General features: G+C 38.2%; 1 protein-coding gene across 3 annotated transcripts in view; it reads right to left on the bottom strand.

Annotated features, from left to right (window-relative positions):
* The window catches only part of DNM3 (dynamin 3), a 186,905-nt gene that overhangs the window by 135,737 nt on the left and 34,094 nt on the right, over positions 1-17,074 (bottom strand). For all 3 annotated transcript variants that reach the window (XM_049809312.1, XM_049809311.1, XM_049809313.1), the window contains 9 exons: positions 16,359-16,562; positions 15,696-15,794; positions 14,659-14,819; positions 11,964-12,106; positions 8,876-9,011; positions 7,484-7,551; positions 5,853-5,991; positions 3,833-3,919; positions 1,739-1,809 (listed from right to left, as the gene is read on the bottom strand). In XM_049809312.1, coding sequence (XP_049665269.1) covers positions 1,739-1,809; positions 3,833-3,919; positions 5,853-5,991; positions 7,484-7,551; positions 8,876-9,011; positions 11,964-12,106; positions 14,659-14,819; positions 15,696-15,794; positions 16,359-16,562 — 1,108 coding nt within the window. The remainder of the gene's footprint in view (positions 1-1,738; positions 1,810-3,832; positions 3,920-5,852; positions 5,992-7,483; positions 7,552-8,875; positions 9,012-11,963; positions 12,107-14,658; positions 14,820-15,695; positions 15,795-16,358; positions 16,563-17,074) is intronic.

Raw genomic sequence — 17,074 nt, 5'->3', positions numbered from 1 at the left:
AATGTGTATTTTATACCATTTAGCTCATAAATTAATATATTTTACATTTTAAATTGTTCTTAGTTATCCAAGTTTTCTCTTCCAGTCGAGCACGAGTCAACAAAGATACTTCCCTTCCCATCAGTTTCAACCTACAGAAACACTTGCTTAAACTTACCAGTAAACTTAAGCAAAGAGCTGTTTGTTATCTGCTTATACCCTGTGCAGAGTGGCTAGGGATTTCTAGATCTCAATTGACAAAAGAGGAAGCAGCTTTCCCAAGAAATTGAACTTGGGCATTGCAACTCCTTGGAAAAGACACAGCAGTGAGGACCATGGACTGAACTACAGGCCTTGGCAGCAGGATCCATGAGGGGGATTTTTCCAGGGAAGAGACATAATGAAGTAGCTCCAGATGTACCTGACACTCTAGAATCCAAGACTATAAAACATGGAAGGTTCTAACTTGACACAAGGAAAAGTCTTTTCACAGTGAGGAGAGGCAAGCATTGGAACAGGCTGCACAGAGAGGCTGGAGAATCTCCAGTGTTGGAATTTTTCCAGATATGATTGGACAAAGCCCTGAGTAACCTGGTCTGCACTCAGCATTGACCCTCCTCTGAGCAGGAGGTTGGACTATGTGACTTCCCAAGGTCACAACACATACCATTAATATATATGGAGTGTTTTTAGCAGGCTTTTTCCTGTCAGAAAAGGATGAAGAGATGTAAATAGCAGACAGGTTGTTATCTTGACCTCTAGAAGGCCAGCTACCATTCCTACAACATCCTGTCGTTTGTCAAGAGAACTGATAAAGGTATCTAGGACCTACAAACAATTATAGAGAAAGTTGCTCAAACCAAACACAAACAGTGCCTAGCTTTGCCTCCTCTCCTCTCAGCTTACTGAAGTCCATGTTTTAAAACTTTAGGGCATACTGCCAAAGATGTAGACCTTCCTTCACAGTGCTAACTAGAATAGGCCATAGTATAATACGTACTGTGGTGCCAAACTTTGTTGTCAGCACCCCACATGAATGAAACCTGTTGTGATTCCAAACACTGTTATGGCAAATATAGCATGAATATGACCGAAGGAACATATATTCTTCAAAGAGTGAAGATATCTTTAATGTTTTTACCAGTGTCAAAATGTTGGTACGAAGCTCCTGAGGCACAAATTGCTGGAAGCTGAGGAAGAACATTCTGGAGAATATTCTCACAGCCTTTTCAATTAAGTGAGGAGAACGTCAAACCAGGCCCTGCAGGGCATTCTGCTACTATTATTCTCTACAGCCAAACAGCAGGCACACTTACAATTCAGTGACATCCATTACTCTGAGCAAGACTGTTTCACACAGAATCACAGCTCCCAAAATATGCATTAGCAACAATGTGGAAAGACCACCGATATTATACATTTCTGTGGTCCCCAAATGGATACAGTGAGGGCATCAGCTTGCCAAAGCTGGTTCCTGAGATGCATGTGACCCCAGGCCAAGCCATAAGCTTCAGCTTCAGTGAAACCAGGCTTGTGAATGGGGATAAAGAACCTCCTACAAGTGGGACAGAGTTCAACACTGTGTATGTTGAGAAAGGGATGTTTGGGAGTTTGCAGCTTGCATCTTCACTTCGGGATTCACTTCACACTCACGTCACAATTCAGGACTTGTGTTTTGAACTTAGTAAAAAACCCAACAAAACCAAAACAAAACAAAAAACCTGAAAGTGTCTTTATAACAAAGTCTCTATATACATACTTTGCAAAGCCAATGAAGTCTTCGTGGTTGGTGTTGATGTAAGAAACCTGGATATCAATCAGCAGCAGCACCTATTAAGGGAGACAGATCAAAAAAAGGATGGGTAAGGTGGAGGAGAGAGATTGAGGAAAAGGAAGGGAGAAAAGAGCAGAACTTGTGCATTTTCTGCATTATTGAATATTGCTTTCATAACTGTTCAGGCCAAAAGCAACAATATTTGCTAAATCCCACTGCTTCTGTTTGTGTGCTTGTTTAATAAGCTAGACTACAGAAGAGCTATTCCCTCTTCCTATTTTTTTCCTGACAGACCTAATTTTTCACTATCTTGCCCTTGTCCACTTCATTAAGATCAAAGATACATGGCCAGAGAGAGTTTAATAATACATAATGTAGATTCTAGCTCTATGTTTTGCAAGTTAAGTTTTGCAAAATTCCATTTGTAGCATTCCAGCCAAGCCAGCAAGGAACCCAAACCTTAAACCTAAAATCAGGGTACCCACATTTTCTTTAGGTACTACACAAAGAAGTGATAGATAGGTAAGCTAGCCCTGCCCCAGAAAATGTAGAGTCTAGGTACTACACAGCCATTCTGGTGTATGCATCTGGATTGAGAGATGGACTAGTCAATGAAATAACAGAATGAATAGTTTGTATACTTATCACTTGCCAGTCCTTCTATAGCCCAGAGACAGAATTTGATTCAAACTTGATAATCTAACTCGGCAAAGAACTTGATAAATATTAGAGAAAACTCACTCCCACCCTTGAACAGCTTCTTGAACATGCATGAGACTGCACTTTCCCCCCATCTTTTCAGACTTCCATTTATCAGCAGGGAGCAAGGAAGAAACCTATTGCTACCAAATGGTAGCATTTAATCTCTTCAAAGGGTACAGAGTTATTTCTGTACAGTTCCTCAAATACAGCATCAGTCTCAAATTCTTCACAATTTCCAGAAGATATTAGGTGCCTCACTCAGAGCAAAAGATAGTGGGGATTTGGGTCTAGCTCTTACCTCTGAAAATATCCTCACTAGTGTTTTGATTTATTAATGGTAACTTCTAACAGCATAAATAATGATGTGAATATGTGACAATAACCTATTTGACCAATTCTCGGCATTTACAGAAAGCTGGTATTTTGTACTTTTTTCTTGGAAATTGCCAGGTATGTGCACACAGTGAAGAATGGAGTAATAGGAAAAGACTCAATTATTCTAAGTAACTTGTATCTTCCTCCAAATTTTGAAATAACTGGGTGTGCTAACTAGAACTCCCTGCAAGTACAAGCTCAGCAAATACAATTTTTCAAAAATTATTTTTAATACTACATTCACAGCACAGATTAAAGTAAAAGAAGCAGGATATGCTGCACAGCTCCCTAGTATGCACAGGGATTAGAAAGCCAGGAGTCCAGAACAACTTAAGAGCTCTGCCTAGCCCTTCTTCCCCAAATATTTCTGTTGTCACACTCTGCACTCTCCAGACAATAATTCCTGTTTCCACTTCCAGTGCATTTTCTCACATGTAGTCTAAGCTTTGAAGTTTCCTGGATCTGGAGTGCTTAGCTGGGTGGTGAATGTTCTAAACAAGTTTCTCTGAAATTTTATTCTGTTTTTTAAACTTTTTTTAAACTTGAAGGAAAGCTTGTCATTCCCGCAAGAGTCCCAGTACAATTGCTTGTGGGCCTCATTGTAATTAGAACATGGGAGGGGTTTGTTAAAAAAACCTGGAAACAAAGTAGAAAAAAGGCTGGCTATTTCTGTGTGCATTTGTTTAATCATTAATCAATTTCCCACAAACAGCTGTTATTGCACAGCTAAGACGATGGCACACTGTGGCACAGGAACAAGCCAACGCTACTTTAAGCCACCAATCCTGATTTTGAAAGACCAGATTAGGATTTTCTGTAACAATTCTAGTCTCCTCTGTCAAAGCTCAATGGTAGAGGAGCAATTTCTCTGTCCCTCTAAAATATACAGCCTGCTAAAAAAAAAATAAAAAAAATCTTTCATTGTCTTATTGTACTTCGTACATAAGAACTTTCTTCCTTCACACACTTCCCCAAACTGTTAGATCTCCTATTTATTCTCACCTGATCCTTGGTCTTCTCTTCTCTTTCACGAATGTAGCCGGCAACAATTCTTTCTGTTTCCTCACACAACCTTGGATATGTTGCCAACTGAAAAGCAAAATTAACAGAAATTTACACCTGGAGGGTGGCTTCAGTAGAATACAAACAGGGGAGACTCCAGCTTTCCTTTTTGGAAGAAGGCAATTATTATAAATGCTTGGGCTAAAAGTTAACTACACTACAAAGCAAGCCTTACTTGCTGTTAGTGGTCATTTTTCCAGAGAAACTGGAAAGACTTAAACCCTTGGATTGTTTCTGTGCTTTTGCTCCATGGAACATTGAAGAAAAGACATTTTGGACATGTGAGCCAGAGTTTATCAGCCTTGGGCTGAGGTTTCTCCAAGCCTCTCTCTTCTACTGTGCCTAATTCCAGAGTGGCACTTTAAATTTCCAAGTTTCTTGTTCTTTGAAGGCTCCACCTTGTGGCAACATCCTTACATCTCAATAACAATACTTAAAAATGTAAACAGCAAAACACAACAGTAAATTTGGCCCAATAGCACCGGGAAAAGAATCTGCATAATTAATTCAAGTGACATATCTTCCAAACTTTGACAAAAGTGAAAAAACCTGGAAACTCAGCTCAAAATATTGCAGTGAATCCACTTCTCCATGATTTTTGTCAAAAAGATTGTCAACCTTTCCTGTTTTAAGAAATGGCTCCTTTACCTGCTCATTGGTACAAAAAAATTGCATTATTCAGAAAAATGCCAAGGATGTGACAGGATATATCTCAACAACTTCAGCATACCTGTGCTCACACCCCAGAGCTGCTCCTGTACTTGCTACTGTTAGTGTACCCTGCACTCTGAGATGGTGGGAAAGACAGATTAACAGAAGGTGAGATAATAAAAGTAGCCAGTTAGCTAAGAAGTCTGCCGGAGTCAATGGGTTCTTCTAGAATATCACAGAGTAATGGGAGAAAAGAGAATTGAAAATCAGCAACTGTTAGCTGTCAATGCTCCAGACAAGTGAGTCACAGTATTTACAGATGACAACTTTCCTATGAAGGTGAAAAGCGTGGGGGGGAAAAAGCTTCATGTTAGTATTATCTGACATGCTTTCTTAGCCATAGCTGGGGGAGTGAAGTTTGAGGTTTCATTCTAAGAGTATACACCAACCCCAGCACACACTTCAGGAAAACCATTCCCAAATACACATAGTAATACTTGATGATACTTTTGCTTTGATTAATGTAATTCTTAATTTATTACACTTGCAAGATCTTGAGTTAAAAGTTTAATTGATGCACACAATTTTCACATCAGGAAGTTGAATGCTCAGCAGTTCTTTTCACTTAAACGTTCAACATTTCTGTGCAGCAAGCTCATTCAACACTAACACAAGGACATGCAAATACAAGGGAGTTGAAGTCTTCCTAGCTTTCCACTTCTAACTTCTTGACAGCTGGAGATCAGACATTTTGGCATTGTGTATGAAAAAAGCACAGGAGAAGTTGTGGACCCATTACATTGCAAAGAACTGTGGTGCTACCCAGTAAAGTTTCTACATAGAAAGGGCATTTTTCTCTCCTTGATAGATGTCTCTGAACACGTGAGGCCTTTGCTCTAGAAAAGTTTCACTGTTTCTCCCTCTTTTTAGCATTGGAAAAGAAAACTTTAAAGTACAAATTTTTTTGCTGATTTGTACATCCATGGAATTGCTGCCTATGTTATATTTTCAGTACCAGTGAAAACATGGTTTTAAAGAGGAAACTGGGGGCCACTCTTGACTCAAAAAAAACTCCAATCACAAGGTGTATATATATTTTCAAAACACAGGAATCAAAAATGAACATTTCCAGCATTACATTGTTTTGAGAGTTTTTGCAGAAGTTCTAATTACTTTATAGAGTCTTACTCTGTACTTCAAGTGACTAGATCAGAAATCACTTATAATACCATAAAATGCAAGACAGGTTTTATATTATCTACTATACCATTACATTATACTTACATTACCAGACCTATTCGCAAGTTACCTTTTTAGTGCACTTCTTGACAGTGTTGATTAACTCTTGCATCACCAGATCCACACTTTTTAAGCAAGGTCCTTTCAGCTTGACTATCTGTTTTTTAACAATGGCTTCAAACGCCATATCCGGAGTAAACAAACCTGTTCTGTGGACATAAAAGAGTATGTAAGACAGTAATAAAAACATCCTGCAAGGAAGATTTTTTTACTGAATTGCTCATATCTTCATTTTCAGAGGCTTGCAGCTGAGTAATAACAATCCGTACACAAACAGGCTTCCACAGAACTAAATTTGCTCCTTTCTCTAAAACACAGTGTCATTGTGAATAAGAATATAAAACTAGAAACATGCCCTACTACTTGAAGATGACCGCGAGAACTCTAAGGAGTACTGATATAATGCAGTAAAGCCTCTTCAGCAGTGCATCAAACCTTAGAGAAGGGATGAATGGCAGCTGCAGCACTCCATGCATGATCACTTGCACAGCAAACCCGTAAGAATCCTATAGCTCCACTGCTCACTCACAACAGGAAATGTGGTTCTGCTACTCAGAGTCCTATATGGTGAATTTCACAGTTGGTCACTGCAGTGTATACGAACCTATATAACAGATACCTTACAGAACCAGTTCTAAACAAATAGGCCTTACTTCTCTTTCAAACGCTGCTTGCAAAGGTCTATCTTGGCAGATAAATTATATAAAAAAGCAAACTATAAAAACATGCCCCAAACTATCAGTTCACTACCACAAATTGCTCATCAGGACCTTTCCATCAATAAGGCCAGAAAAGTTCAAATACTGCACCACGACTACTAAAGTCAACCATTTGAGAATTTACTATACAAGTAATGCAAAGAACATGTTCCAGAACACTAAGAACAACAAAGCTTGTAAGCAATGCTTTCAAAAGATATTACATACTCACAAGTGGGTAGAAGGAGGGGAAAAAAGAAAACAAAACCAAACAAACAAGCAAACAAAAAAACCCAAACCCACAAAAGAAGAACACAAGCTTTTTGGAATCTGTTCCATTGTCAAAAGAACAAAGAATTGGTATGCATCTGATAAAGTGTCCCTCCAAAATAGATTAATCATTCCAAAGTGAGATAATTAGGTCATTCCAAACCAAAATACCAAATACCTCCTCCTCCCAAACCTAATAATGTACTGCAGACATATCCACAAAGTGAAACCTTAGCCAACTCAGTTGTAAATCAGTCATTTCAAGAAACAGTTGAGAATAAAGGGGAGTAAGATAATGCAAGGAGTCAGCCGCAACACAAGCTGAAAGGTTTTTTTCCATATCAAGGCACAAGCTTTCCCTCTAAAACTTATGACTTTTCAGGAATATAGGCTTAACAGAACTGCAGACACTACCAGAAAAAAAGTCATTTATTTTCTCTGTAAAATAATTTTCCAGCATTTCCAGGTAAATTAAACCTCTTTGGCCAAACCAACTGTTTGGCCCAAAATAGCTACCTGAAAAACAGAAGCGTAAAGGAGTGGAAGAAAAAAAGTCAGCTGCTGGGAGCAGTGTTTTGGTAACAGCCCAGCAGTCAATAGCCAGTGCGTTCAGAGGTTAAAAAGAGCACACCCTCTATAATGTGACTGGGCTTGGAAAGATGGGAATACTTGCCTGATACCATGTATGTTCTTGATGGCATAACTTATTTCTCTCCGCAGTTCCTTTTCATTGAATTCCATCTAGAGGAACAAAATCATATGAGATCATATATAGGGAAGCTTTTAATAAACCAGAAAATACTACCTCACCCAACATAACTGGAAGACAGGCAAAACACTCATTTCTAATTACACTAACCAAAGCATAAGTATTTTAAAACATTTTGATACAAAGGCTACAGGCAGCAGTAAGGATTGTTGAAAATTATGCACCCTTCCATTCCAGATATACCAACAGCTGGAACGATTTTGCAGAGTTGATAGAGTAAGCCAGAAACAGGATTTGGAAGATGCAACTTTTTTTTTTTAAGCCTGGTTTCCTAAAGTGGTGCAGCTTCTGTGATTATGGTCTGTTTAACCTCCCCTTCCCATTCTACTGTTTTTCAACCAAATTTAAGAGAGGTTTCAGTTATGAAGTTATAAAGCTTTTCTTTCAGTTTCTTGAAAGCCAGACAGCGAGAAGAGAAGTCAGTGTTGTCACAAATGAAAGGATCGTTACCTAAGCCCAACTGTCATCTGTTTTGTTGTACTGCTAGTTGACCTACCACTTTTAAACCTTGGAACCAGCCACAACACTGTCTGGTTCTTACCCAACTAAAAGTTGGGGGATGTCAAGGCAGTTGAACATAAAAGAGGTGGAAAGGAAGCCTAAGAAAAGTGTAAAAGAACAGGGACTAGAGATACAGTGGAGTTCATGGTGAGGGGAAGCTGAAGTCACTGCAGCGGAAGAAAAATCTAAGAATATGTAACACAAATTCATAGGAAACCAAGTTTCATTAGTTCACACCCCACTGTTCATTGTGTTACCCAAAGAATGGGTAAGCCAGAAGAGATGTATTCAAGAGAAGAAATGTTATCTTGAAACACCAAATTTGCCTCTGCTCCACCTCCCACTACGGAAGTGTAGGACTGAAAGATGGCTTTGGTTTAATGCACTGAATACAGGAGGCAGAAAACACAGAAAATGGCTATTTTCCATAACTCAAATTTTAATAGGTACTAGCTACTTGAACACAACAACTTAAATTTAGTAACTGTAGTTGTTTGCCTGTGCCATCTAACCAGAAAGACGACACTATTTGAGGTAAAACAATAAAAAAGCATGGAAAATACTAAGAACTGGAACTAAAATTATATCCTAATTCCTATATTTCAGAATTCCTTGCAAGTTTCAGTATCCAAAACTAGAAATGAAGCCAAATGTCTCAATTATAACTTCATGTAATTTCTTCCACAGTTAAGAGCATGTTCTTCAAACAGACCTTATCTTGGATTTACTACTGTCAGTATGAACGTAAGAATACATAAATAAAAGACAAATCACACCAACAAGATGAATAAATACCTTCACTAGTTCAAAAGGGAAACGTTCATGGAAAATACGATTGATTTTGGCACCTCCTGAAAGTTCGAGTGTATCAACCTGATCTCCTGATCCTTCAATTCTTTTTTCAAAGTCCACTGAAAACTGTTGTACCATCCTAAATTTCAAACAGGCAGAGGGAAAAAAACCAAACACAACCATTTAAGCATGTCAACTACCAACGCTTACTTCAGTACTATGTGACTACTAGTGCCTATTAAAATATGTTTAGGAATTGACAAAAGTATCTGTAACAACAATTCATTCAGCTAAGCTGCCAGTCCATAAAATCCATACCTACACACACCCCTACACCCCTTCTCTCTCGCAGGACATAGCTCAGTATATTTTTTTAATTCTTCATAAATTTTTTTTTTTTTAAAATACTGTTTGTTAAACTGTATATTAAAGTCAGCTACAAATACAGCAGGGTACCAGGCTATATTTGTGTTTTATCAATGATCACAAAATTGTAAATGCTACCATTATTTATTACATAAATTTTTAATTATTGTTTTTTAGAAGAAAAAGTGATAGCAGTCTTTTTAGTAGGATAAGCAAGTAAAAGTCCTGACCTCTAAGTTATAATACTTACTGTATTTGAATAGAAAGGCACATCCATATTTAGATGCTGTTACAGAAACTGCAGAGCTCAACAAGGCAGACCACCACAAGCAAAAAATCTCCAATCTTACGGCAAAATGTACCATTTGTGGAGAGCTTACTTCCCCACAATGACCCTTTGATCTTTCTGATTATGTTTCAAAAAGATACAGTCCAATAGCATGATGTGACTCAAGCCACTAAGCTGATGCAGTGCTGGAAAATTTGGAAGATATTGCTGAGGAACTTACTTTCCCATGCTAAAAAGCTAGCCCAAGAAGCAGTACTAACATGTCCATGTGGCAGCTGTCAGTACCACAAGTTCCAGTTTACTTGGTTGTGCTCAGACTTCTGCAGCAGGAGCTTTTAGAGGAACACACATGAGAATTCCTCCCGTTATGGAAGATCCTTGGATAGCTCAACTTTATTTTATTTTTTTTAAGTACATACAGGCATTTGGTCATAAAATTTGAAATCACGGATTCTGCTGAAAAATAACATTGCATATCAACTGTACTGTATCAATTGAATGGAATTAAATTCTTTTTCCTTTAGAACATGTTACAATAACAGAACGAGCGTGAGATACCAGCAACACCTAACAATTGAGAACACTTCATAAATGTGTTTCTAGCAGTTAAGTCACCAAATATACAGAGTGAAAAAAAATCCACCTGTGTTATACTGTCATGGAAGAGTCAAAGGTGATGTCTCTCTGTTTTTGCAACCAAAACATCTGAAGTCAAGTCATGAGGGACAGCCTTAAGTCTACTCTTCTGGACACAGTTGTTACAAAAACAAGGAATCAATCAGTGTTCAGCTGGCTCAAGAAAGCCTCTCTACAGTTCAGGTGACCACTTTCCCTTCTGAATTCCAGACTTCTAGTTAGAGAATGAATCCTGTGCAAAACATACATTTTCACAATCCAGTGCTATTATCATCTATCCCAGAGAACCAAGAAGGCTGAAAACCTTTGAGATCACTCAGAGTAGGAATGTCACAACAGTCATATAAGAGAGAAGAGCTAAGTACATTTTATATCTCTTTTTCTTCCTTTAGATGCTTCCTCTTCTAAGAGGTAGATTTTAATCACATATGAACACAGAAGTGGCTGCAGAGGGCAACAATGGGGGGGGGGGGAGAGAGAAAATGGTAGACATTTCAGGTGAAAAGGTACACAATACTGAGTATCAAGCATCCCTGGAAACAGACCAAGTCAGGAAGCTGCATGAAGCAAAGCAGCGGGTGCTAACTGGGCTTCAGTTCCCAGTGTCAGCATTGCCCTTTTTCCTTGGTGCTAAAACTACAATAAAGAAAGGGCTCTGATTCCGCTTACACTTGATTCATAGTCAGATGAACAGTCATCTCTGTTCCATCACTTTACAATAGAGTTATCAAAGTCTCGTCAGACGGACAGATTTTGTGGATGAGATCCAAACTGGACAGTGACTTCAGCACTGAAAAACCTTTCTTCTAATTCGTAACTTATAATAATGTAGCTCCACGAATTGCTGCAATTCCTCCAACAAACAACAACAGTAATCAATCCACGACTTCTTGAGCCCCAAAGGGTCAACATCTGCCAGGTCAGTTTTAACACAAACACAGGTGGCAGGCACATCACATCACCTATTTTGCTGCTAGTTGTCAGATGCGTGCTCAGAGAGGAAAATCACAAGAAAGAGGTTTTCATCCACTCCGATATACTATCACTTGAACATAAGAATGGCTGCACTACAGCGGAACGAAAGCTGTATCATGACAGTCACCAACAGAGCAAGCATACAGTAGTATTTCTCCAGAATATTCTCTTGGCCTCAATAAATTGCTGTTCATGGATTCCATACAGCAGGAATTTGTCCTTCTACTTACTAACCTTAAACATCTTCCTCATCCCAAGAATTTGCCTAGCTGCTTTCTGAAAACACATGAATTTTTAGTATCAGCTCCTGCAGCAAAGAGCTCTGTGGCTTAGGTACACATCACATGAAGGACTACATCTATGATTAATTTTGATCTTGCCATCTTCAAGTTCTTTTGGATAGGCAAGATTTTATATTGAAAAAAGAGGTATTCTCTGTTCTCCTTTCAGACTCCTCACCTTACAAGACTTCTAACACAATCTCCTGACTTGCTTGAGGTCATCTTTTTGGCAGGCTGAAGAATGTGTCTATACAATCAGAAGCAGTTTCTTACCTTTGATAATCTATGTTGCCCATCTTTGTACCTTTTCCTGTTCTGCTTTCTCTCTTTTCTAGGATTACTAAAATTAATTTAGGGAAAACTCTGCTGAAATTGTAGAGTAAATAAAGTGTTCTGGAACATCAAGCACAGAATTCTTTGGACTTTGCACACAGAATCCTTAACCATATCTTAATCTTTAAATTTAAACCCATTAGAAAGAAAAAAAGAAAAATTAAACAAACCTATACAAAGTGGAAAAGCAGACAAAAGACTAGACACTCACTGCAACAGGGCTTTTGTTTTTCTGGTTGGATCTTCTGGTCTGAAGTTTTTGTATACTTCTACTTCATGTTCTATGGAAAGCAGCTGGCTCTGGAGTTTGCTTCTGAAGGCTGGCAGGGTATCCCGAATATGATTGGTAAGTTGCTAAAAAGCAAATAAAAGTCCTTTTATACTGTTAATAAAGATGAAAGCAAGAGCACAACCATTTCCTTCTGACTGCCAAGCATATCGGCCATGACCTGTGCTAGTTTACCAGTGTAGTTCCTTTTGATCTTTGAAACAATGGAGACTGTTAAAGAACAACACAATATCCCTTCTGCATACACGTTATAAGGAGGCTTGAAAAATTCCTTCGTCCTCTCACTCACTGAGCCCTGTTACTACATACTTGTTTAGTTAGACATGAAAAAGTTATACACTTTACATATGTAATTTGAAATGACCTCTCATCACTCAGCATTGATGCCACCACTCCCATTTTGCTGGTTTTCCTAAGGGTGTTTCCCAGTTCCCTATATACTTGTTCAGCATGACGACTCCTTTACTTTACAGCCACAAGGCAATGTGGGACAAGGAAGAGATTCTCAGCATCCACAGCCCATTGAGAATGGAGACAGAGGTAAGTGTAGACATACAGATTACCTGCTTGACACTCTCCTACCATCCGGAAAAATCACCTCCATGAGACTTCTGCTCCCTTGTACAAAGCATACTAAAGGGAAGAGATTTTGCCCTCATATTAATGATTATAGAACTTTACTTTTTTTAAACACTTTATTTTTGGCTGAAAAAGGTTCTACCACTCAAGACTATCAGTTTTCATTTTGGAAAATATACCTAAAAGTTCTGGAAAATAAATTGAAGGAGAGTAGAAAAAGGCTTACCAGTTCTGTGTTTAACTTAACTCACTTACTTTTGTACACATATGTTGTAATGTGTTTGGACAGCACTATTGATGTCTTAACCTGTGCCATAAATTTCTCACGGATTATACCCATTCCTTGATTAAAACCAAAGTGGACTTCTTCCACTATGCTGCAAACCCTCTTCCCGACCCCAATCAGACAAGCTATAAATTAAGAATATCATATACCAAAATATGTAAACTCAAAAGTTGTTCAGCAGACCTGACAGGCACAAAATCAAAAGCTGGAGTTTCCCTGGAGCACCACCTTGTGGATGCAGAGAAATTTAAATATTCCCTGAAACCACAAACACTAATGGGTGTTTAATATCCTGGGGATGAAACTTGAACAGATCTTCCCATATATAATATTCTACAAGCAGTAACAGCAACAGAAGACTAACAGTTCATACTGAAATAGGTAAATTTACAAAACAGCTCACAAAAAAGTTAATAGTACATAAACTAATGCAAATCAGGACAGGTAAGACAGTCCAAAGGTATATGCAGCTCACGCTTCAGTCTCAAAACTAAGACATGGATTAAACTTTCAAGATTTAAAAAGAGGCAAATATCCTAAACACAAACAAAATTGCAGGATACAAGCAAGTTCTTGCATCCTGCTGAAGACTTTGGTTCTGAGGAACCAATAAATGGCGTTAAGCATTCTTTTTGGGCGAGTCCAGAGCATGCCATAACCTGGCTGTCAAGTTACAGCTGTGAAGTCACTGTAGCAAGGAATTAAGCAGGCCAGCCACTTAGTTTCCTGCCTTAATGAATAACTTTTCTGCTGTTTCCAGCTGCTGTCTAATATGGACAAAGCCAAGCTGACCTGTTCTTTGTCTATTATAGACCAAGGTTGCAATTTGACAGTCAACTGGAAAAAAACACTATCAAGGAATGCCAAGAACACTGGTCAGCTGATAAACTAAGTTAAAAAAAAAAAATCATACACCACCAGTAATTTTAGAGAGGAAAGCATGACTTGATCTTGTCCTCATCAAACTTGCTGAGATCATTAGAGTCACATGCTACTCAAGCTAAGGGATAGCGCTATGAAAAGAGTAATACCCAAAGACACAAAATGGTGACGAGACTTATATACTTCTCCAAGTCTGCTGTAGGCAGTGTCTTCATTAGGACAGTAAGCTACAGGTTTCTCCTTCAAGTAACTGGGAAATAGACCTCTATTTCCTGCTGAAGGAAGCTGTGATCTGACACAGTTTGGCATGGACTCATAGAAATAAACCAAAGGTTTGGGCAAAAATGAAGGTAGTGTGAACAAAGCATTCTGATTACTGTATTTGTCATTTATATCATTAGTATACAGTACAGTGTCTATCAAAAACTACAAATAAAGTGTAGATTTTGAGGTTAAAGTACAGACGTACAGTGAACTCTCAAGATACGTGACTTCTACAAATGCCTTTTTTTTTCTTTCTAATTTCTAAATTTGAATTCTAAAAATCCTGTTAAACTATAAGAAATGTGGTAATTAAGGAATAGGATGGTATACTTCTAGAAAGGGAGACAAAATCTCATTTTTTATGTTCATATTCAGTATTCAAGAGAACAGAGGAGTGCAGAACTGCCAGTAGAAGCCAGAAACTACATCTCACAGTAAGTTTTCATATGCTACATGTAATATGCAGCTTTATTACATTGTGAAAATTAAAAAGGTCAAAAGCAGGAAAGACTGAGGTTCACTGACCAACATTCATTTTAATAAAGAATTTATATTGGTCCTATCATTATAAAAGCTGCCTTTCACGACAAAGGCTTCAGGTTTTACCTGGTTTAGAACTTTTTGGAGATAAGGTGTTCCCATCCGATCTGCCATGTGCCTATATGCTGGGTGAGAAAGGAAGAATTTCCTTTCTGCTAGAAGAGCTGCCTTTATGTCCTTCTTCCCATCAATGTCTTTCTGGCTTCTGTTTACAACACCAATATAACCTAAAACAACACAAAACCGATGGGTAAGTGTCATGGCAACTATTGCCTGAACTACTGAATTCATATTAAATAGAACTAGACTGCCTCACTTCAAATAAAACTTTCCAATTTAGACATTTCAGATATTGTTTACAAGTACTGTAATGACCTTAACAGTGTCTAAATTGTTCATCCTGTTTATGTATAACAGATACACTTCCTTTTAAATCACCAATTCAGATACAGCAATACCTGAAACTTTGGTGTACCCCAAAGAAATCACTTCAAAAATAAACAAACAAAAAAATCCCAAAACAAAATCAAAACACACACACAGAGGTCTACATAGATAAATGATAGGATGTTAGCAAAATGCAGGAACAATTTCTTCTCGTTTCCTGACCAACATGCTCCATGGGAGAAGATGGTGGTCTCCTCAATAAATTGTAACTAGAATCAAAATTCTTTATATTGTTAACAGTATGAGCACCTGTGGCAGTAGCTGCCAGAACAATAACACAGAAGGTTTCTGGAAGGGGTCAAAACTTTGTTTACAGTGAGATTACCAAATCTTGCTTCTGTCACATGCAAAGAAAAAAAGACTCTTTTGTAACAAGCAACAGTAATCTGGCACAGAAGAGAAAATTGGCAAACAACTTGTTTTGACATTTCTTGCTTCCTCTGGAATATGTAGTGTATTTTCCAGGTCCAGAAAAAAAAATACTTTACTTGCAGGATATTTTTAGCACAGCTGCCTTTTATGTTTGCTGGCTAACGAAAAAAGCTAGGAACTCATCAAGTCCAGCATAACCTTTAATTCACCTCCAGGACTCCCAAACACCACCCCTATCCAAACCTGCTGGATTGCAAAGAATATAGGAAACTGAACATTCTCACCTCTACGAAGAGGGAGTAGTTTGTTCTCTAGAATTTCTCTTGCATCTGTTCCTTCATCCATCAGATCCAATTTTGTGATCACACCAATGGTCCTAAGGCCTGACCAGGGTGGAGGCAGGAGGAAAAAGATAGTGAAGAATCATTTATATTCACGAAGAACAATTACATCTTACAATTATACAATAACAGATATGTGATGTTCTCAAAGCTTGTATCACACAATACCAGCTACAACTGCAAGTTATGGTATGTCTGGAAAAGAAGGGAGCATCATTGCCAGTGCTGAAATTTGTTCCTCAAATCTCTTCAACAAGGCTCAGCATTCCTGTGATATGACTGTATAAAATTTATGATGCAAGTATCCAGAAATCCCATGAGCACCATGGTCCATTTGCTAGGTACTACAAACATTTCTAGATAGGCATTGCCCCACTTGCTTATAAGAGACAGTCACGAAATTTTAAAAATACATTTACAGCATCATTACCTGAATGATACTGAGCTAACAAACCATTATTGCAATGTGGAAGCCTATATGAGAATGCATGTATACACACCTATATTATACATTATAAATAATATTTCACACAAGAGTTCATCTATTACTTCCAATTATGTTATTACACTTGAGAACAAAAAGTGGTTACATTCAGTCATCCTTACCTTGAGGGTCTACTTCCTTAGCTAACTTCAGTGCATCTGAGTTGGCCAGATCAGTGTTAGCTGGAGTCACAGCCAGTATCAGACAGTTTTCTCGAGAGATGAACTGCATTATCATGTCTCTGATCTGTTGCTCAATGTCTGGAGGCTGATCCCCTACTGGCACTTTAGTGATTCCCGGCAAATCAATAAGAGTCAGGCTTAATACTATATGGAAAACACAGTATCATTAAACTGGTTAGCACACCAGACATGTTTAAAGACGTCTACGCATCTACAGCTGCAAATTTCAGTCACATAAAACCCTAAACAATTACCTTTATAGGTATATAAATATTGTCAATGGTTCAAACAAAATGCCTGACAATCTGAAAAGTACAGTTGTTTCCCTGTTGGTCTTTCACCTCTGGATTTATTAGCATTATTTAATATTTTAAACATTACAACTGGCATAGGAGAATGATACTTATATTGAATATCCTTGAAGGCTCTTAGACAAAGGAAGCCTTCTGAGCTTTTTCTACCAACAGGAGCACAAGACAAGAGACTGCTCCCATTGCATCTTTCAAATCAACCCAAAACAGGTTTTTGTTTTTGGTTTTTTTTAAATACAGTCCTTCTCTGACCATTGTGAGAGACTGAAAGGGTTAATGTCTCAAACATTGTGGCGAGGCACCTTCTGCATAACCAGGAACCCTGTAGAGAAGCTGAAGCCGCTC

Source organism: Accipiter gentilis, chromosome 8 (genome assembly GCF_929443795.1).
Source record: "Accipiter gentilis chromosome 8, bAccGen1.1, whole genome shotgun sequence".
Lineage (NCBI taxonomy): Eukaryota > Metazoa > Chordata > Aves > Accipitriformes > Accipitridae > Astur > Astur gentilis.
This window is presented reverse-complemented; position numbering and strand designations above follow the sequence as displayed.